At 38.4% G+C, this 23,863-nt stretch overlaps 1 protein-coding gene across 8 annotated transcripts in view; it reads right to left on the reverse strand.

The window, feature by feature from the left end:
* The window catches only part of OSBPL8 (oxysterol binding protein like 8), an 83,592-nt gene that overhangs the window by 27,540 nt on the left and 32,189 nt on the right, over window positions 1–23,863 (reverse strand). Inside the window, exons 2-6 of one of the 8 annotated variants that reach the window (XM_015628262.1) lie at window positions 21,498–21,534; window positions 18,515–18,607; window positions 17,866–17,961; window positions 17,635–17,769; window positions 1,118–1,188 (exon numbers count right to left, since the gene is read on the reverse strand). In XM_015628262.1, the coding sequence (XP_015483748.1) occupies window positions 1,118–1,188; window positions 17,635–17,769; window positions 17,866–17,884 (225 nt within the window). In that variant the 5' untranslated portion in view covers window positions 17,885–17,961; window positions 18,515–18,607; window positions 21,498–21,534. Of the gene's footprint in view, window positions 1–1,117; window positions 1,189–6,963; window positions 7,121–17,634; window positions 17,770–17,865; window positions 17,962–18,514; window positions 18,608–21,497; window positions 21,535–23,863 lie in introns of those variants that run through there. The other 7 variants (XM_015628264.1, XM_015628265.1, XM_015628260.3 and 4 more) reach the window with 7 other exon arrangements.

Consider the following 23,863-nt stretch of genomic DNA (forward strand, 5'->3'; position numbering starts at 1 on the left):
GTCTCATCTTTGACATAAAGGCAAAAAAAATGTAATAGCAAAGAACCCAAAGACTTAAGATCCTGTTAACACAAGAATTAAGAAAAATAAATATAAGGGAGAGAAAAATGGAATTATATAGTCCAAGATAAATGATTCTTAGGAGTCTAGAATAAATCCATGTCAAAAGAGATCATATTAACTTGATTTCCAAGTCAAACTGATTTTGAAGTTTCTGGACCAATATAAATATTTTGATCACAAGATAGTAAAGTATATTTCCTTATATCCCTGACAAGTGAGGCTCTAGTATGCAGTAAAGCAAAAACATACAAAATTTTGTGATTCCAAGTCACATTTAAGACACCAACAGTTTGAAATGCTTAGCTACACACAACAAAGCTGCATCAGCTGCAGAAACAGAACTGCTTATCCCATTTCAATTTCAACAACACCATTTAAGCCAGGAAATCTTTTAAGTCTCTTTGTTTTCCTTTAGTATCTTTGTAATGTTTCTCTTTATAGCTCTGATATATCAAATACCACAGGAGAATTCGTGTCAGGACCTCAAGTGCAAATCCTATCTCCAAGGGGTCCTGCCCAAGCCCAGTACAGAGTGCTGTGGGAACAGCTGTGTGCAAAAGCAGCAAAAAGCAGGAATTTCCCCCTTTCCCCTGGGAGCTAGCTGTGCTCAAAATCAGGTCATCACCTTCCAGAGCAACCCACACCTGCTGCACCCCAACAGCCTGTTTAAGTGTCTGTTATCACATCTGCCTCTTTAAAAAGACAGTGGACATCCCAGCAGAAAATAGAAAACCACACAGCTGGGTAAGTTAGAGCCTTTAAACTCTATGGCAAGGCAATTTCAAATCTATGGCAAGGCAACTTCCCACTCCAAGATGACAGCAAGAAGATTTCATATTTAATTTTCATTTCTTTGAATCACAAATTTGGATGTGATGTCATCCTGGGAACTTTATTAAGAGATTCCCTTTAATCTTTATCTATTGCTGAATCTGATGAGTAATCTTCAGGATTATCTACAACAAAAGTTAAATAAATTTGCCTTTAATTTAAAATGTGTAACTCCTTCACACACCAACATTTTTAAGACAGGTTAGGAGACTGTTTTCCTTACCTTGCTTTTTGACATAGAATACGCCGAATCATCTTTACTTTGTGATGCATCATCCTTCCCTTTGTCAAAACCTTAAAGAAAAAACAGCATTGTTGCAAATTATTTAAATTCATTAGCAAAATTTATACAAACTAGCTTTTGAAATAAATTTTCCAATGCATCTAGTATAACATAGTACAAGTAAATCAGATTTTCAAATAACATATACATACCAATCCGTCTTATCAGTTGAAAACATACCAGCTACTACAGTATACACTAATTTAATACTTGCCACTAAGAGGCAAGAACAGTCCACTGTATTGGGATAATGCTGCATCTGATCCAATAACCCAATGAATTGTAAATATAACGTGCCAACTTTTGTCCTTTTATTTTCTCATTCTCCCCTACCTGCATACATGCAGGCACAGAGAAAATTTATAAATAAAGCCCTTTTTTGTTTGTTCATTTCTGTAGCTACATAATTGTTAAATACCGCCTACATGAAAGCAAATCCGATTAAAAACACCAGTCAGGATTTTTTTGCAAGGAAATGGAAAAAGTTCCTTCCATTAGCCCTGAATTTATACTTTCCATTTGACCCTGAGGAAGCATAGCTACATGGTTTTATAATGAAACAGTTGTCAAAATCCCGTATTTCTCTTCTCTGACAAACCCCACACTTCCTCAGTATCCAAAAAGCAAAGTAAGTTGGTGTCCATGTGACAAAGGAAAATAGGGACACTGGTGTGGGTGCTGCCACACAGCCGCTGTGTGCCAGAGAGCATATACTGAGAGCCTGGCACCCTCTCGCAGCAAAGTCGCTTACTGTGCTTACAGGACACAGATCTCACTCGCTTACCTATTTTATTTGAAGAGGGTGGTGGCAGCATAAAGCTTTTATAAGCAGGAATTGCACAGTGCATTTATCCAAGTCCACATGCCATTATTTACACACCCTCTGGACAGGAGGCAGATGAGACCATGAAGTCGTGCATGGATTTCAGACCAGCCCAGGCAGCTGAGAAGCCTGGCACAGGGGTGTCCAAGAGCTGTGCCCATGAGAGGCCACTGCACCAGCAGGGACACCCTGCACCAGCAGGACAGTGCACCCTCAGGCACCGCACCAGACACGGCACCAGCAGGCACGCTGCACCCATGGACACCACCAGTGCTTTGGAGCATTCCTCTGGGCATGGTCCTGACTTTGAAACAGGAATCAGTATTCTGATGCCTGAAATGGGAAGACTTACCAGAGAAACTCCTTAATTTCACATTCTTCAGGGGAAAATGTGTATGTGAGGGGCAACTATGAATTTTGAAAGAATTTTAAACTTTCTATAGCAGTTTTGGGTAGTTAGCCCATAGTAGGAATTATTTTTATTATTAATATCTTCAGCCTTACATGGCTTATAATAACCAGAAACTCTTAAGACAGAACTCTCACAATTACACATCCTGAGAAGATTCAGAGTTAAAGGAGCATTAGGTTGATCTCGTTACATGAGGAATCTTGAAATTCCTCTTGATTTTCATTTGGTAATCAGTCTTTTGGGGATTTTTCTCCCTTGATATTTATTACCTTGTGTAGATATTCCTTTTTAAGATCACATTTCTAAAAATTATGTACTGCAGTACAGTATCTCATTTTATGTTCACAGAAAGAAAGCCCTACATGTCTTTACAACATTTTACACATCTTTTTGTACACATACAACAACTTTTACACATCTTCATAGAAGCCACGTCTGGGCTTCATCAAATCCTTCATTTTTAAATTCTTCCAACACATCTGCAATAGATACGTTCAGCTAATGAAAACCTGTAACACAGAAGACCATTTGACAACAGGGAAGAAGTACTTTGACAGACAGAAGATTTGTAGTACGAGGGAATCCACAAAAACTCCAGACACCAGAAACCACATTTCCTATATAATACCAAATGCAAAAGCACATTTTCTACAGCACTAGTTATCAGGCATGAAACAAAACAAAGGTCGTTTCAAGCCTCAGAGGCTACACTTGCCTTACTTCACTGAGAAGTTACTGGATTCAATGCCAGACTTAGGCAGTCAAACATACACCAGAACCACAGCAAAGGATTTCTCCTCATCCAGTGCCAAAAGAAATTCCTCAAAGATCCCACTGAAAATGCAATGCAGGCATTTTCTAATGACTTTCCCATTTTTGTTTATTTAATGGCACATACAAAAGCCTTAGTGAGGGGGAATCAGCAAGGAAATGCTAAGTCAGGATCATTCTTATATAAGAGAAGCTATAACTCCAAGCTTGCTCTCTAAAGCACAACAATTTTAAGGACTTTACACATCCTTATCCAACAGACATACAATTTTTATTTTCACAAACAATCTTTGCATCAGTATCACCAAGAAAAAATGAAACCAGAAAGAACTATTCTGTCCCAGAGAACTGGACACAAAGACCAAAGTTCAATTGCATTTCCATGAATTTCACCTCCTCGCTTTCAGCGTCTCAGGCTGGAGAGGTGTGTATGACAGCTGATTACCCACCACACGGACTGTTCCCCTCCTCACCCACAGCACAGAAAAGGACTCTCTCAGGGGTTCATTAGCAAAGCAAAGTCAGGGTGCTGCACCTCCTGGAACACCCTGCACTGCCCCATCTCAGTCTGTGAGTAAACCCAGTCATCCAGCTTTGCATCCCCCACCATCCTCCTGGTAACCTCCCTCGGTGTACTGAAATAACCTCACAATACAGACAGCTGTGTGGAGCAGAGACTGCCAGAGCACAAGAGGCTACAAGCAGGGTGTAAGAAAAAGAAAGTGTTTCAAGTTTCTCAATATTTATCAGCAGTGGTTTTGAGTTTAATATTTTAGCATACTTGTTCTTTCCCACCTTGTAACTCAATCAGCAGCTCTTTAATGAAATAACCTGAGCCTACCTTTCACAATATAGAAATTCAGGTGTTGAAGACAGTCCCTTTCTGTAATTTCCTCTCTACTGAATCCTTTGAATTTTTTCTATCTACATCCTGAAAAGTATAATTTTCTATCTACAATCCTGAAAGCAGTATTTAGAGTTAGGACTACTGTACTATCTAAAGCAGTTCTGAGTATCAGCTATTGCATATGAAGCAACACCACATCTAAACATCAGACTTTATCCCAGTGTGATCTTCCTTATCTTAACAGCACAGGTGCCATGGGCTCTGAAAGATGATCCCAATGCCAGTGCAGTCAGCCACAGTTCATGGTATGACCTCAGAAGCCAAGGGAAACTGTCCATTAAAGCATTCCCACTGCAAGCACTCAGAATGTTCTTCCAAAACTTGCACATGAAAATCTACATTAAAACTCATCAGGAGCTTTCAGAGATATTTAAGAGCCTGACAGAGGAACCAGAACTCTTGCATACAAGAGGTCAATCAAATAGTGCTGCTTTAGAGATTGAGATAGATTGTGTAGTCAGTAACAACAAAAACAAAAAAAATAAATAAAAAACCCCAAAACCAAAAACTTCAAAACACTGTTGCTGGCAAAAAACAAGGCTATATACACTGCAAAAATAAAGACTATTAGAATAAAGACTGTGGCAGGATACAGTTTCAAAATAAACTGTCTAGATAATAGATTTCAATTTTTAAGCATAACACACTTTTTAAAGTTGCACCCACAATCTGTCCCTTCAGTCAGTTTTGAAGGAAGGGAAAAACCAAAACCAACCACAACTCTTAACATCTCAAAAACTGGTTTTGTGCCTCTCAATAAATGCCATCTGCAATTATGATAGATGAGAAAAATACATCAGAAAATAAGCAAGTTACTTTTTAATGTCAGATCTATTTTATCCATAAAAGAAATAATTACTATCCACTGGAGGCTCTTTTTCAAACACAGAAAAAACACTAAGAAAGCAATGCAATGCATGAAAAGATTAAAACAGCAATCCAAGCAACAATATTACTGACTTCCAAATGAAAAGAAAGGAACAGCCTGATTAGATTACTGGTGTGCATATGCAGTTTTGAGGAACAAGTAATTGAGCTGGAAAATGCTTCTGGAAGAAATATGAGCTGTACTTAGTGGGCATTATCAATACTGGTGCTATATAATAAACGTATCAGAAAAAAAAAAGGAAAAATCTTTTTAAAGAACTGAACACAGGGAACCATAATCTTTTTAACTGACTGACTTTCAAAAGCTTGTTCACAACCAGATTTAAGAGCACAAACCCATATTAACTAATTCAGATTCCTCCATGGACTTTGAGAGCAAAGCTATCAGAAAAGTACGCAAAGTCCTTTTATGTATTTTCTAACAGCAGTGGTTTCTTTTGTAAGCACCATATAAAATAAATAAATAACCAGAGACTGTCATCACTGTAACTACACGTGAGTATATCTAAAACAGACAATTACTCTTTGCTTAAGCCAGTCTGAAAGAGTATATAAAAAATGTCCATTAAGCATGTTAGGAATGTTGAAATTCTTCAGAAATATACGGAAGATTCCAAAATAGAAAGCATTTTTTAATTCTATGTACACACTCGAATTTTTTCATTAAAAACACTTTCTATTTGTTCTGCATTTTAAGTAGTCATTCATTGTCTGCTTGTGAACACTCATCAGCTTTAATTGCAGAATTCTATACAGAAAGGAAGCAAATACACAATGAGACCCTTTTTTCTTTTTCCACTAATTACCAGACTACACATTTATTTTAAAGGTAGGAAGCACCTCTCTAGTTGCCAACCCCATGCTTTCAAGTTTTGAGATCTTTTATTTTGTAAGCAGCTTGAATAAAAGTCAGTGTTAGATTCTTGATAGAAGGCTAATCATTTCCTAAAACAGAGTGAAAGAAAGCATTCCAGGATAAAATAAGTTTAATAAAACATGGTGTCTGCAACATCCCCCATGCTCTGCTCCAGGGCTTCAGAACCAATGAGAGAACCAGGGCTTAAAAATTCAGTGAGCCATGTTGCAGGAGGCACGTAATAGAAAGTGAAAACTATTTTATTCCCCCTTTCCTTCCCCCCAACATCCTGGCCCTGCAGGACTACACAATAAAGTGCATCTCTGCGCATGCACAAGACAAATCACACAACCAGAGCACTTCTGGAAAGAATGCACAGTTTGTACTATGATCCCCTTCAGGAGTGGGTGACCTTGTAACACATTTTCAAGCACTGAGGCTTTCTGAAATAAACTGCTGAAATTCAGGTACCTATGTCAGAAGCACATTATGAACAGTGATGTGCGATGATATACAAATTAATTTCAATATTCCAGTACTGATTTTCAGGAAACAACAAATCTGAGCAAAAGGAGATTAAAGCCCTTTCAGGGGTTGTAAGTCTTCAACTACACTTGCACTTCAGAGTTTGGCAAGGCTATGGTTTTAGCCCTCATTTTCTATCTTGTAATTTTATGTCAAATTGTTGATGACCAGCCTGCAGAGCTCCCAGTAGTTACAGCTAAATGAAAACCTTCTGCTGTACCTTACAATTTCAAAGCAGATCCATTATGTGGATGGGGGGGAAGGGGGGCACACGGTGGAAAGTACAAGAGACGAAAGCATTTATAAACCACATCACAGAACCTCAGTTCTAAAAGCCCAAACAACCAAAACAAACATTCCACTCAGTCTGAAATACACCAATGTATTTTGAAGTGAGATTTGTGGCAGTGTAAAATCTAAGTTACTCATTTCCCTGTGTGCAAATCTCACCACTACAAAGAGCTGTTATCTAAATACATACAAGCAATACTCTTTCTGATTTCTACCGACATCTCAGTACATTACTGCCATTCAAGCGCGAAAATTTGAGGTGGAAATTATATTCGCTTCTGTACATTTTAAGAAACGCAAGACTGAAACAAACCTGGTAAAGCAGGAGAGAGCTCGTTATATCCGCCAAATGAAGCATTCCGGACGAGCTTTCGGCCATCAGCTCTCGGAGAGAACACAGATGAAATCCCAGCACATGAAGAAAACCTACGTCGCACTGGACCTTCTTCCTTCATGAGTTAAGGTGTTTGTGTAAGGATTATGTTCTCTGTGAAAGCTGGTTAGCATAAGCTGCTTGGAGCAAGAGTGTTGCAGTAGCAGCCTTTTACCTCACATTCTGATGAGTAGGATACAAAAGAGGAAAAAAAAAAGAAACAAACGAAGGGCGCGCATGAAAAATGCAGTGAAGAGACAGAGGCTGCCAAATCAGCAGCAAGCCAAGCAACACTATACTCCTCTCATCAAAGCCCTTAGGATGCTTAAAGTGGAATGGCTTTGCTTCAGCTCCTTTTTCCTGGGAAACACACTTCATATCATTTTTTAATGGTATATATGTTTTAAGGATTCCTTAAATCAAGTTCCTGTTAGTCTTTCAAGTCCCAAATTTATCTTGCACAATGGACAGCTCAAGAGCTTTGTGGCTTCCCTGTTTGATACTGTGGTATGCTAAGGGAATCTCAAAAAAGGGAGTCAACTGCTTGCATTACACAGCTAAGTTGAACTTTCCTGTTCAGTCACTCACCTGACTAACTTTTGTCAACAGACATAGCCTCTACATTTTTATTTCTTATTTTTCTTTAAAAGGTGAGGCAATTGCTTTTTCTTCTTAAAACTCTCCCATATTTTTATATACAAACCAGCCTGACTCACAGAAGAGCTGCCCTAAATAATCTCCACAAAAAAGGCTTTTTATTATTAATGCCCCAAATATTTTATTCAATGAATAAAACACTTAAATGGGCCACCTTAAATTTTAAACATAAAAAAGATTCCAGTAAACTGTGCTTCAAGACTAGAAATCTGCTGATCCAAACTCCTCCTGCTGGCAGCTACCAGAATAAAGCCAAATAATCTTTCCCTAACCACCTTCATCCACTGCTCGTTACATCAGCAGCATAACCTCTTTGCTGCAGTGGTTAGTGTGCACATCCACCCTCCTGCAAATGTGGAACTTCCTTCACTTTGGTATTTCTCTGCTGATCCTATTTTTCCCATCAAATCTTATTTCTGACCAGCTTTTGAAACCTTCTCTACTAAAAAACAGGACAAAAGGACACCAAGACTTGCCTTGAAAATAAGAACTTGAGTTCTTACCTTACTCCATACTAGATGTCTCCTTTTCTTACAAAGTGAATCACATGCCCTAAATTAAATCAATAGTAGCGTGAACATGATTAATCCTCAAATAATACTATTTACTCCATCTCCTTATACAAAGAAGTATAGTTAACTTCCCAGCATATGACAAGGTAAAAAAATGTACCAGAAAAAAACCAAAGATGAGGCATGGATAGCCACCAATAGAAACCATTATATTCTATATGAAAAACATTATCCACTTAAGCACAGGGAGTAGGAAAAACTGGATAAGCATCATGTATTCAGGCCTGTCTCCATTTATCCAAGCCTGTGTCTCACTTCAGCTGAAACAGTCCTTGTCCAGATGTCCCAGAAGGAACAGAAAAAGCAGCTAAAAAACTAAAGGAGTAGTGTGGCTGGGCAATGAGGAAGAAATACAAGGAGGGAGAATACAACCATTTTTTTCTGTTTGGCTTTGGTTTGTTTTTTTTATTATTTGTTTGTTTGCTTTGTTTTAATAAACACAGCTCCATATCACCTCTCCAAATCTGTCTTAACTACATAACAGAGCAAATATCTTGGTCCAAATCTATTCAGAATATGCATTTTCTTTTCTTTCTAATTAAAATCAAGAGAAAGCTGCAGTAGGACTCCCCTTACAGACAGAAGGAACTGTATCCTCTCATTACAGACCTACCTTGCCCAGTTAATGGGGCTGCTCTCCTCTTTCAGAGTCAGGGCCATGACCCTGCCCAGAACACTCTGCTGACCCTGGTTTCCATGTCTCTCTCCTACCCGAGTGGCTGGGTCACACACACTACAGACACCCACAACACACCACTTGGTCTGCTGGGCCCTACCTGCCAGCCCACCAGCTTCTTTCACAGCTGGGTCTTCTCTGCCATCTTATGTTCACTAAGAAGTGGCTGTACTTCCAGGGGTTTCAGGAAACAACATAATCCTGAAGGCCTTTCCTTTACTTCTCTCCATGCTCTCTCAGGTCCCTTGACTCTGCTTATGTAGCCAAATTGTAAACAGGAACAGATTAAAATACCTTTTTCTCCTTCCTATGCTCTTTTCTCCATTTAGAACTGAAACTGAACTCTTTGGGTGGATAAAATTAAGAATTTCAATATGGATAAGGTTACATTTCCCCTCTCTGTGGCTCTCTCCACTCAAGGAAGCTGTTAGCTGTTATTCTAAGCACCTTCTGCTTTAACTCAACAGCAACACAGGAGAGGAAGGCTCTGAGCCCTTTACCAAAATATTACTCTGTCTCACCACTAAAAAAGAGGAGGAAAAGAAAAATATCTAATTTAAGTTTCCTCCTCCATTTCCTCACCCCTTCCCCCACAAAGACCAAAAAACTGCATAAATCTTTTCTCTTCTTCTCTCCTTCCTGAAAATAAATTCAGACAGAATAGGTCCATCTTCTGATGAAATCAAACTTTGTGATCTTAGACTAATGTCCCAGGCAGCCTTCTATCCTTTTGATATTAGTTTTGAGTGCCTTAAGAATTGATATATTTAAAAATAAATACACATACACATACACAGCTTAGAAGTTTACACCAGTTTCAGATACAGATAGAACTACAGCCAAGTCCAACTGCCTAAGTCAGACATGGCAGAAAAGCCTGCATAAACAGGGAAGTATCTGCACTTCAGCTTAAAGGCACCAGGTGTGTGACACAGTGTATCTGCACATGAATATAGGAGCTTTTTCCGTAACAGAAGTTTAAGTCGTGATAGGAGGCACTAGATTAAGGATGCCACTGAAACTGGAAAAAAAAGTTTCCCGTTTTTTCTGATTTATAAAACACCTATATCAGTAGGAAGACAAAAATCCCTGCATTACTAAAATATTTAGTTCATGTATCTCGGGGCAGGAGGGTGTGGAGGGAGCACAAGGGGAAGAATCCACTCCCAGGCAATCTCTTTAGAAGAGGAAAACTTATTTAATGAATTTATTTTTCTAAAGGACAAAACATGTTTCTCACAGCAGATATTGAATTAGGGCTTCTTCAATAGCAAATAGTAAATGCTGGCTGAAAAACCAATCCTAATCCCGTGCTTAAGATATTCTTCCAGGATACTGCCTGGAGCAAAATGTAAAATCTCAGTGTACAAAACAAAGTCAAGCAGAAGATATGTGGAGTTCCGACAACTTCTGAACATTCTGGACATAAATTGTAAAGACATGAATTCAATGAAATTGAACTCAAATCTATCTGGACTACGCAAATGAGGAATTTTCAGTATAATAATTCTTTTTATAGAGATTTTAGAAGTTCAGAATAACTAACACATTCTACAAATTGATGCCGATACAGTAATATAACTATACCTAGTGATGCAAAATAAAAAAAATAATCCTTTTCCCTTTACAGGTACCCAAGGAAAAGCCAAAATCTTATTAAAACCAAACTCTGTGAAAGCTAGAGAAAAAAGAAAGAGGAAGGAAAGCTTGGTGTAGTAGAGGAAGGCAGAAGCCTTTTAGACTTGCCCTGCAATTTTGACAGTCATTTGCCCTGACATATCAACATTACTACCTTTTCCAGTAGAATTCTCCCCCCAGTCCATGGAAAGGTCATAAATAATTCTCCACATGCAGTATAAACACACTCTTTGCAGCATGAAGAAGACAGAAAAAGAAAACAGGTAGACTATTATACCTATGAAGATTTTATCCAACACCTGCTTTTCACATGTGGATTTCAAGTAAAAGTCTTTTTTTCCTATTTAATAAAAAAGATATTAAAGATATACTTGCCTTCAGCACTGATATTTGATTCAGAAAAAAAAAAAAAAAATTACACCTAAACAATAAGACTACAAGTTGGAAAGTAGTTGAGAAAGGCAAATTTCTTTCACCAAATATTCTTCTGTTCTCTGGTGTTCCCAGGTCCAGTACAGTTTAGCTGAGGAGTAATTCCAGATGCAAGCCTGAGAGTGGTGACCAGTGACCACCAAGTCTGCCCATGCACTGCTGGCAACTGTACTTGGCTGCATCTCCTCACTTGCTAACAGCCTGCTCAGCTCCTCCCACGCAGAGTAAATGGCTTTGCTCACTGTTCAGGTTTCAACACTGCCATCTCAACCCTGAGGAAATTCTCAAAGTCACGGCTCAGGTTCAAATAGGCCGGTGCTGCACAGACTGTCATGAAGAAAGAGAACTTGCTTGAGATGTTTCACAGCAATCAGCCTTGCTGCACCTTTTAAACCCAGTACCACACTTTCATAAAGTTATAACCCACACAGAAAGCAGTATATGCAATTTACCCAAGCCATAAATACTGGGTGGAGTAGCATTTCAGAAATGGCAAGTTCTAATAAACACAATGACTTGCAGAGAGGAATGTGCCAGAGTATGCATGACAGTAAGAAAGCAGGAGGTCAGGATAATGTTTTCAGGAGACTAACCACACACAGCAGAACTTAAAACCTTTTACAAGAAATTCAGTTCTATAACACAGACTAAGATCAGCTTATTCAGGAGGGCTCAAGCTCCTTCCTCCTACTGTGACCAGAGCCTTGCTCACATCCCATTTAAGACAAGCATCATTAAAGCTACTCCTAATAAGGTAAACAGTTTTGTGGAACTGGGGCTTCACTTCCAAACTCTGTCAAAAAACTGAAAAGTGACTGCCCATGTCCCCAGACTCAGAACCTATGACAGGCACGATGACAGGCATTAATCCAATACAACCTAAAGAACAACCAGTGCCCATGGCTCCCACACACTGTTGATTACAAAAAACTTCCTCATCATCAAAAGCAAGGCAAGACTCTAAGGTGTTAGAAAGAATTCTTATGTGGCAGGAGAAAGAAAAAGTGTTACCATTTCTCTAAGATATTGAATGCATTTCTTCTGCAGAGAAGGTGCCTTACTTCAGAAGCAACACTTGCTGTCTATACTGAAGTATTAAGAAAAAAGCTTTTTGAAGACCCTCAAGTAGACCTTTAACAGTTTTTTCTTTAGCAGTGAGACAATGAGACAGACTTATGGGAAGATGAAGTGAAGTAACAAAGCATAAAATGCTTAGTAATAAGCTCTTCTTACTGTGTCAATACAGTAAGTTATTCAGCCATTCTTCAGCTTCTCTGTTCAAAGAAGAGATATAGTGAAGGGAAACAGGAGACTGCATGAAGTTACTTCCATGACTGAGTCTGCCTACAGGTAGAGAGTAAACTCATAGGAAAGGTGAAAAGAAAAACAGAAATCACTATTAAAGATAAAATGTAATCCAACTATCCAGAAAACAGCTTGGTTTGGAACCAGATAGATTGGCAAGATTTTGCCATCTGCAAGCCAAATACTATCATCCAAAGGAATTACTAACACACTGAAAGCAATAGTTGGAAAAAAAACCCAAAAACAACAGCACAAACTGGCATTTAAGCAGTGATCAACTCCCAGTGGACTTACAGCCTCGCCTGTGCTCAGTGCATCCATCTGCTGGAATTACGGGCAGTGGGATTTCTCTTCCCAGCTCCAAGACAGCTCCCCTCTGCTGTGGCTTCAGTCCCATGCATCCATATGAAAGAACAGGCTCTTGTGACCTCTAGGCAGAAATGTGCCCAGAGCACCACAGCCAAGTGCCTGTCTCAGGCAGAGTTGCCAATACTTTAAAAAGGCTCTGAGTTCACTGTCACAGGGCTGCATCTTTCCTTCCATCAGTCCACTGACAGCTGGTTAAGAGCAGCTGCATTGCTCTAACTCCAGGGTTCCTTGCACACTGACCACTGGGAACCCAGAGCAGGGATGATGAGTCAGGAACTCCGAGACCTTCGTGACTGCCCAGTGAAACAAACTGCTCCTGCTGTCAGCTGAGCCAAAAAACTGAAACAAATGGGGTTTTTAAAGCTGCAAGTTGCACAGGTCAACAACAAACCAGCTTTAACTTGTTAGTTGCCTTGGGTACACAGTCAGTAACACCCGACTTTGGTATTTTCTCAGTCATTAAGGCTCCAAAGGCATCTCATCCCTTCAACAGCTAATAACTTCACTAGGACATACTGCTTAAAAATCCCGATTCTTCGCTTTCCACCTTCTCTCACATATAAAAATAGTTAAATTCCTATTTTCTCCAAAGATGCAGCATCCTGTGGATTAAAATCCTAGCACTAGCATATCCTTTAAATGTTTCCTCTGGAGCTGTTTAAAGCACAAGCTCAGCACAGCCAAGAATGCCCTCACCCTTCCCCAACATCACCTTCACTTCCTTCCAATTCATGGTGATCATCATAATCATCATCAATGACAGACATGTAATTTTGTTTCCACTGTCAACCCTCCTCCCTGCACCTAAGCCACTTCTGTTTCTCAGTCACGAAACACAATATATTTTTAATTGCATTGCAAATTGAATTAACAACTACTACTGCTCTGCTGGAAAAGAAAGGCAGATCCTGTTTCTTATCTCCTGTCAGACTCCATATGGGCACACACATCCCACAAGGACACGCTCATATTTTCACCTCACCTGCATCTCACTGATGTTTTGAATATAGACAGGAAAAATGCAGAAAAGTCTGACATTCTCAAGCAGTCTATTACAGAGTTTTTAATAATACTATCTTAACTAGATTCCTCTATTTACCACAAATATTGCTATTTAAGCATCTATGCTGTCTTCATAAAAGGTTTAAAATATGTTTTAAGAAAATATTGGTAAGTTAAAAACATCGTTAATAATAATTTATAAGGAGACTGCTGACTTTTTTCATAAATTTCATGTAATAACTGATAAAATTAATTAATGCAGAAATAAAGGAATAGATCACTATGCCTCAGTTAATAAGGTCTACAAGAATTCAATTTACCAAAGATAATCTGACATAAATGACATCAGCAAGCAAAAGTCAGCTCGATGGAAGTTCAGTTGTTTGCTCATTAATAGTTAATAACATTTTTAACCACTGAATGCAAACACAGAAAATGAGCTAATTTAGCATCATGCAATCTGTGTGTCAGCTGCTAGAACTGAATGATGATTTAGCAGTGCTAACATGTATGCACTACACTTAAAAAAATATGGTGTCGGTCAGTTGGCAAGGCCATGCTGCCCACTAGAGCCTAAAGACACACCAACCCACAAACATAAGCAAAGCTCCACAGATAAAACTGCCTCCCCAAGCTCATTAAAGTTTCCATCAAAAGGCTACTGAATTATTTAGGTCCTATTCCAAGTCTCAGAAGTCTAAATAAAATATTGAACAAAAAAACCACAGTATAATCATTTAGTATGTTCAAGACACATTAGTTGTAGCACTGTGATCAGGACTAGGCTATTCTGACACCCTAGTTAACTACTTGATGCGCAAGGCAGGAATAAATTAAATTCACATAAATTAAAATTCAAGTTAAAATCATACAGGAAAAATCTCCACCATCCCTTTTTTAAAAAAGTACACTTCCATCAAACAACCTTGCTAAAGCTTTCTATAGGCCAGTCTGCAGCCTCATAGGCAAGCTACTTCAGCCTCAAAAGAAAGGACAGCGTAACTTCAAGGATCTTAAAAATATTTTGTAAAACAGTGCAAAGATCATATAGAACAGTGACATTTTAAATAGACCTATGCTGAACAATCACTAGACAATGCTGCCAGATCAAAATGTACTCTACATTTATAAAATAAACTGAACTGGACTCCAAGAAAACGATCTCTATCTCTGTGTCTTAGACAACATACTAAGCTCCATCTCACAAGAGTGACGGGAGTGAGGAAGGAGGAAGACATATCTTGAAAGAAAATAGAAGCTTTCTGAAATCCAGAACTGTGGCCAGAAATTACCAGAAATTAAAACACAGTATTTATATACAGCAGCACCTAAAATGATAAAATACAACTTCACATTGACATACATGGGTCTCTTTGTTCCAAATAAAACAGTGGCTCAAATTGATGTTAATCTCCTCTCCCTCACATTAAGACTCATATAGTTTTAACCATATTTGTAATACTTGTCATTAGGATCTTACTTGAAACACAAGCAGATGACACAAGTTAAGCTTGTTCCAGATTTACCAAAAAATGGTCACTGAGCATGGCTGTCCCTAGACAGCTGCTGGACAGCCACTGTGGTGGTTTCCACATTAACACCAAAGTTAGTGCTGGTTGTTCCAGAGACTGCCCCATCATAGGCTCTGTTTCATTCCAACTCACCTGCTTTTGAGCTACAAGTTGTATGCCAAAGTGGCCTTGCAACACAGGTGCTTTTAATTCAGGCAGCAAGAAACAACCTAAGTAAAAGTGGCCCAATAGCATCGCACAACATCCAACTGCCCAGCAGCAAAGGCTAAGTACCTGTGCCACAGCTCTCCCTTATATTTATTTAATCTGTTCTTTGTAGATTATATCATGCATTTTTCTGTTTTGATTCTCTGGTATTCTGTGCCTAACATGATATTGAATTATTTACATAACTCATCTCCTAAGGATGACTTCGGTGTCAGTGACTAAAAGTATTTCCATTTAGTTCCTTGCAAATGCCTTCAAATTCTGTAGCTAAACATTTCCTATCTCATTGTAGAGTACCGCAGACACATCGTAAAGACCTTGGTTAAAAGGATTTCTATTACAACAGTCAGCCTCAAGTATTCCATCACATTAAGCTCTGTTCTACTTCATATTTGTCAGGCTTCCATGACATCTCCAATATAACAAGCTCACATTTTGCCAGCACCATAATTTTGCCTGTAATTAGGAATACCTTGCATTGTAATTAGGAATAAGTACCACTGAATATTCACGCAATTTTTAAATGTTGGTCAATCTACTCCATAAAAATCACCTCCCAAGCTGGAGATAGACTGCAAGACAACTGTGGGTTGCTGAAACCTAGCCCACATTGTACCATTTCTTGACTAAAATTGAATGCAAGCCACATTTCTTGTTTTATGAAAGTGTAGCCTTATATCTAGTAGTGCTTCTGGAAAACTAAGTCAGTGATGATTGATGCTAGAAAAGGTACAATTACATGTAACTGCCTTAAATTCACTTATATAAGTCCTGAAATATTCAGAAGGGAAAAAAAAAAAACAACAAATGGAGAGAAAACTTAATATTTGCAAGGAGCTTGATGTAGGACAATCAAGTCTTAGTGCTTTTCAAGCCCATTTTAATGATTTTCCTATGAGTGAGCGCCCTGAAAAAATGCAATGGTTTGACTTTATAACTTAGTGGGAACATCAATATCAAAAGGAAGAATTTATTAGAATATTCAGATACACTTATAAAACTCCAGCATTTGTCTAGCACAGGATACAACACAGTACAGAGAGAAAATAACCAAAAGTTCTTTCAACATAATATAAATTACAAACAAGTTATATTTCTATTATACAGAAAATATTTCTGGACTTGACACAAGCCAGAGGACATCAAGTGCTGTTTCCCTGAGATAACACCAGGAATTAGAAAATATATCTGAGTTAGCTGTGTGTAGTACCAAAAATACTACCATAGTAACTTAAGAATACACTCAATACTACCAGATTCAGAACAGTAACAACTGTCTTTGTTTCAAAGTCTTTTTCTTGTCTAATAGAACTGAACGGGAAAACAGGAATATGATTCAAAGTTACCTAAGACTTTGCCTTTATTACTCTGAAACACTAGGACTATTACTTTGACAAAGCAAGCTATGGCACTTAGGGAGACTAATACCAACAGTTAAAAATATAAAACCATTTCAGGAACACTGCTCATGAAAAAAACCTAAAGGAAGTATGGATGACTAGCACAGCTGCCAATAGTAATATGGAAAGAGAATTTTAAAGCCTGAAATTTTCACTAAGAACTTCACACACCCCAAGAAACATGTCCAGTGATTTCCTAAGCAATAAATGCAAGTAGTTTCAAATGTAAATAAGTGCAAGGAGAGACACTATTCCTTGTTTTTTTGTTTCTTGAATAGTTTATCTTCCACTTTCCATCCCGTCGCTTCTTGTGGATCTAGAGCTTGTTTTCAACAGGTTTAGCAAGGCAGAGAGACCTTGCTTGAAACCTAGCAAAAAATAGCATTGAGACCTTTTTTTTCTTTTCTTTTCCTACAGAGAAGGGTCCTTCAGTAGAAGTAATTGTTGAAATATCTTTCTACAAAAGTCCCACTTATGGTACATCATAACATTGCTGCATAAAGACACAACTTGAATACTGACAAAAGAGTTACCATGGGTTTTACAGGACTACACACAAATAATCATTTACCATCATGTGGACTGTTCTCCCATCAAACAAATCACAGCATGCCTTAATAAACTAGTCCATCATATAAAGAATTTTTTTCCTGTTTCAGATTAACACAAAGATACAAATAATTACATACAAAGTTTCAATATGCTTTTTTCCTTATCTCTTTATTGTAAAAGGCAAAGATTTTGAACCAGTATTTGGGACAGATAATTAATGTCAGAATTTAAATTCTTTAAAACCTCTGTAAAAAATAACTTTGTCTTACCTTGACTATGGGTAGTTCCTGGACTGAGACATGGTTGGAGTAACTCTTTGGTTGGAGTAAAGTAGGCGTCTCTCCCCTGGTGCTGGTTCATTCTTCCTGGAGTTACAGGCAGTTCATCACTGTTTGTTACCACTGCTGAAAAGCAAAATGAATGCTCATTCAACGATGTTATGTGCTTGTGTACAGATTTCTATTAAGAACTTCATTGTCATTTATGATATTGGTATTCAACTGCTCTGTTGTGAAACATTTCATTCTAAGAACTGAGGTTTTCAAACCAGATATTTGCTTTGGAGAGGATGGCAGAAAGAAGCCAATAAGACTGGTCTAAGACATGAGGCAAAAGATGGAAACAAAAATTAGCATGAGGTTGGAAAGGCTGATACTCAATACAGACACAGCATTGAGCTGTTGCTTATTTTCTGAAATACTTCTTTTCTTTGCCACTTCTGTGATAGCTTTTGGTTTAACTAGCCACAACTCAGCCAACCCATGAAACAGCTTGCCAGATCAAGCTGTACCAACATCCCAGAAAGCCAAGATGAATGTCTGTATATATACATCACAAGAAACAAGTCTTAGCAATACAAATCATGTACAAATTCTGTCAAGGCAAAGTTTTAAAGCAGAAGAGTTACTCTCCTCATCAGTCTGAAAAACTTCTCTGGTATCTTCTTACCTATTTCTACGATCACCTGGCCAGCCATCCTGTTTTATAGTCTCTGTACATTTTGTTAAGCTGCACACAACAAAACTGTACTTTTTTCACAGTCAAAGAATGACTGTCCCTGTAACACCTGTTGTGTGAAAGCAGATACACTGACAACGTGCTCAAAGAGGGAAACAAGCAACATTTACTAAAGAAAAGACTGGAACTTACAACACTGATGATTTTAAGAGTTCCCAAGCTTTCCTTAAAAGTTCAGCAGAAGATTTGAGTCAAACCAAACAAGTTCTATTCTCTGGATGGACTCTGCAAAGTACAAAGGCCTTCTTAGCTTTATCACTACTCTTATTACAGTAGTGCAAACATTTTGCAGCAAAACCTGGAATGAACACAAAGCAGTATGAAAAAATAAAAAGGTGCTTAAGTGTCCAGAAAAGGGCAAGGAAGATAGTGAAGGGTCTGGAGCACAAGTCAGATGAGGATGGCTGAGGGAGCTGGGGTTGTTTTAGCCTGAAGAAAAGGGGATTCAGGGTAGACTTTACTGCTCTCTACAACTTCCTGAAAAGCAGCTTCTCCCATGTAACAAGTGACAGGACAAGAGGAAGCAGCCTCAGGTTGTGGCATGGGAGGTTTAGATTGGATATTAGAAAATTTTCTTCACCACAAGGCTTCTCAAGCATGGAAGAGGCTGTCCAGGGAAGTGTCACCAATCTTGGAGGTATTTAAAAGATGTATAGATGCTGCACCTGGGGACATGGTTTAGTGGTGGACTCCTGCAGTGTCATTGTGGCAATTTTGGGTTAACAGTTGGACTTGATGATTCTTAAATGTGTTTTCCATCCTGAATGATTCTGCAAGGATTACGGTATACTCACCTGTATTATTTTTCTACAAGAGATAAGCCATCTAAAGCTCTGCTCCAGACAAACTATACTCTATGTGAACTGCTGCTGAGGAAAAATGTGGGGAAATGGACAAGGGAGGCAACAAGCTCATTTTACCAACTCAGAATTCAAGTCTATCAGTGCCAGAAGGCTGGTATTTCAAAGTAGTGTCTGATTTTGCTCTTCTTGTTGAACCAAACTAGCTGTTTATTGTCCTGCAACTACAAGTAAGGGAAAGGGGGGAGCAGGGCAGCCACTGAAGTCTTGCGAAGGGACTGTACCACAGAAGGACTTGTATGTGAAAATAAAAAGGGGGGTAAGAAAACAGCTGCTTCACAGGTTTGCACAAAATACATCACTGCAGAGAGAGTGAGCTATACTTGTTTTAAAGATTTAAGGTGTACAGTGCAATGACGGAGGGCCAACTTTCAGCCAACTAGCTGAAAACTCCTTTAGATGAGCCACTGGCCACTTAGCTTCTGCAGGGATGGGATTTCTCAGCCTACTGTGCTCTGCAGGTGCCCCCACCAGCTTCTGCAGCAGGTGACACCGTGGGCTCCACAGCAGGAACTGCACTAGCAACCCTCTCCTGAGTAACCTCAGCAGAAGGCTTGTTTGTGAATGGGCAGCATGCAGCACTGCTAACTCTTTTTTAAGCTATGGGAATTCCAAAGGTTTCTTTAAGCTGTCACAATGCAATAATCTCTCAGGTAGCACTTACTGCCAGTAACTGGAGCGTAAGCAAGCTCTGCACACGAGCGTTACTAAAGCATGAGCTACATTCAGCAGGGGTGACTCACACTAACGGGACTACAAGCTACAAGCTCTCTGTAAAATTCATATTCCTTCATTAGTTATCAATTAGGCCCTGCAACAACTCCTAGAACTGTCACAAAGGCTCTTTTCCTACCAAACAGAGTTTATGTACCACCTAATATATAACACCATGTGACAAGCACTTCATATGCCTGGGGATTAAAGGTTAACTTCTTAAACCAAGTGGGATTTTGATAAATTCCATCTATAAAGCTGAATTGTGATTGGCAGGAGAGTTTTTAAATCTCCTTTTTACACAAAGCATCATAAAAGTACTAAACAAATGGAAATAAATCAGTTAAGAACATAACTATTTATCCACACCATAGCAACCACAAGGAGGAAGTTGTCCCCCCTCCTGCAAAATGCCTCATCCTAATGCTCAGACAATTTGCTCTGAGGTGAGGGAGAAGACAAGGCATTATTTTAAAGAAACAACAAATAGTAAATATCAAAGCCTCCCTGTGACTCTTTAGAGGTCATATTTTAATACCAACAGTACTGTTTAGAGTTGACAATACATACTTTGTTCATGTTCAGCATACTGGTCATCAAATTATTACTATAAAAATTTGTCAGTACAATTTATACCTTAGAAGAAACATAAATTGGGGTCTTTATAGCAAATTTATTTCAGGTAAAGTTATGAAAAAAAAAAAATCTGAAGTGTCAGATTGCCACTTCTGTTTCTATAATGAGCCTATGAAAGTGCCTACACCACTGAAAATAGCACAAGGACATCATACACAGGAAGAGGCTTATGACAATTCAATTCAACATTGTTTTTTAATGTCTATAATATGCCATATAAACTAAGACCACAGCTTCTGCACAGATTTCTCATAGAAAAAGGAAACAATTTATGCCTGTACCTTTTTTTTTACCCCACATACTCAAACTCTTAATTCCAGGCAAAATTACTCTGCCAGTGGCACCAGTAAGTCTTTGGCTGTATGTACACGCATAGATATATCTGAAGTTTTCCCTAGCACCTCACCAGGTCCAATCCTGAAGAACTGCAGAATATATACACCTGTTTGATTCTGAAGATTTAATATTATTGAAATTAAGGGAACCACACATAGCACTAGAAATTGACAAGTTCAAAAATAAAAAACTGTTTCTGAACCATTATTTCCATATCTTTACTATCTATACTACAATAGCATTTGAACACTTAATTTCAAACTGATAAAAATAGCTTTTTCTCTTCCAGATAAATAATATAAAATATTTTTTTTTCCTTGCCATGACTGGGAGATGTGAAGAATAACCCTTTCCCACTAAAAAAATAAAGGCTATGGTAGGGAAACATTTGGATGAGTGGTATGCCAGGCAAAACACCTTTCCGACAGCAAATTTTCATCACAGTTTAACTGTATCAGTTATGATACAGAAGAAAACCTAGTATTTATCCCAGCATCTATATGCAAAGATATTTGCTAACTACTATCAATATATGTGCAAACATAATGTAGGAGAGAGGATTCACTTACTTGATAGTCCAGGAGAGTCTCTGTTCTCACCATGATGCTGTGTACACATACAATTGAGGAATGAAGAACAGCAAACATAAAAATCCAGGCCAGGAAGAAGCAAGTGCACAAAAAGCAGCAGCAGCAGCGGGAAAGAAGGACAATGAAAACAATGTTAGTTCATAACTAAAATACAACATGCACCTCAATGCCAAAGGCAAGACCTCAAGAGACTCCGCAGTTCAGAAAAGTTGAAGCAACAAATCTGACAAATGTGTTTATCGAAAAAGCCATTATTAGAAGCCATCATTAGTAAATAGCGACTGTCTCAACCACTTCTTCTGAGCGCAAACTCCAGCAGCAATTTAGGGCTTGTATGACTTGATACACAGCATTTTTAAAGAGATTTTAAGCTGGACTGATTTCGAAAGACTGAAGCTCTGAAGAAAGCTAAAATAAGACAAAATGTTTCCAAAACCACTTCACTTTTAGAAAAGCGTTTTGGAAGGAAAATAAACTTTAAAGCCATAAGTAATGTGCAAGCTACTAATGCTAGATCCAAGCCTAAATGCTTTTGCATACAAACACAAACTTAGAAGCCACAAATCCAGTTCATCTACAAACACAGGTAACATTTGAAATTGCTTAGGATGCAAGACAAACAGTGCAGTTTTAAAATTAAGAGGGTATTTTATATCTAAGTATTTCCATAAAACCAAGTTGCATAAAATTTGTCTCTCACTGAACACATCATATAAAGGCACTAAAAGAAGGTAACTACACAATAAATAGCCTGTACGCCTTTCTGATATTTGATCTGGAGTATTTTTTAAATCTTTGCTGACCAAGACCACAATCAAGGCTAAGATCCCACTGTGCTCAGCTATGTATAGATAAAAGGCAAATTCCACTCACATCTCTAAGGATTTACTACATTTGAAATCAGTGAATAAAAGAAAAGGAGAAAACAAGAATACTGATCAGCATGAACATTTCCTCCTTAAAAATAAAATAAATCCAAACATGACATATCTTCTATATCCCAAATACATAAAGTAGCAAAATCTGTGCTCTGCTTTAAAGAGGATCCAATCTTGCCTCTCTTATGAGAACTTAACAGCAGGAAATGTAAAAAAAAAAAAAAAAAAAAAAAAAATCAAAATGCTTGCAAGCAGGAATCTTGTCTTGCACTCTTGACCTCAAAACACTGATTTTTTTATTTTTTTTTTTAATCCCTCACATCTGCCTAAGGGTGTTAAGTTGTAAATTGGCAGTGCAATGTGCAGATTTGAAACACTGCAGTGATATACAGAAATTGCAGTACACATCATTGGAAAGGTGAGGGAACCCTTCTTTCATAATCCTGCACTTCCTGGAACAGGACTTGACTGAACAGGAAAAATTGTAAATATAAATAAAATATAAGTACACTTGGTAAATAACCTTCTATTCCCACCAGAGATTAAGTTCAGGTCAAAGAGTGAAACCCATTGGGTAGTAGTTCATGAAATGTATTAAGAATTTAAGGGCTTTCAAGGCAAAGTGTTTATTTCTAATGTACAGATAACATACTGCAGACTAGGAAACAGTTTATGTTCAGACCGAAACTGTCCTACCCTGTGCTGATTTTAGATTCAAGAGACTAGTGGCTGACAAGAGAACAAGAAGCCTGCAAAAACTGTACAGAGATCTAGCAACTGACTGAAGGAGAGGGAGCACCGCTATTCAGCACCGGGCTGTTTTATTTGTCACTGGGAGCTGGAAAGCTACACTGTACTGGAAAAATACACTGTAAACAGACACACAGGATCAGAAGTACCTGAGACTCAGCCAGATGCTCACTCACAATGCACTACTTACGTGTGGAAGAAACAAGAGTGAAAAGGCACTGCAGCAGGTCCTGCCTCACTGCCTGCCCTGCAAGCACCCTGGCCAAGATACAACGTGACACCAGAGAGCAGGGCAACCCGTCACCCGAGATGACGATGCAGGGACTTTTCATGTAAATATTTTAGCATTGCATGGTTAATCCTATGAACTGGTACAAACAGCTCCTATGCCAGAGGCTGAAACACAAGCCTGTCTAACTCTGTCCTTCATCTTCTCCAACTGACATTCTGTTTACGGACCAAACTCCCTCTGTTGCCGATCAACACCCTCTCTTCATCAGAGGTATTTGAGTCTGTGTGTTTACCTAAAACCTGCAGAATACATATTTCTAAACACTGGAGCAAGATGAAATGAGACTATTTTGGTCAAAAAGACCTTTTTACTTTCAAATGGCCTACTGCACCTCTATCATCTGCAATTCATATCACTGCAGGCTAAGGTTCCAAACAACTAAGGGAACAAAACATGATGGTTTTACTACTTCAGTGTTTTTTCTG

This window comes from Parus major, chromosome 1A (assembly GCF_001522545.3).
Source record: "Parus major isolate Abel chromosome 1A, Parus_major1.1, whole genome shotgun sequence".
NCBI classification, from domain to species: Eukaryota; Metazoa; Chordata; class Aves; order Passeriformes; family Paridae; genus Parus; species Parus major.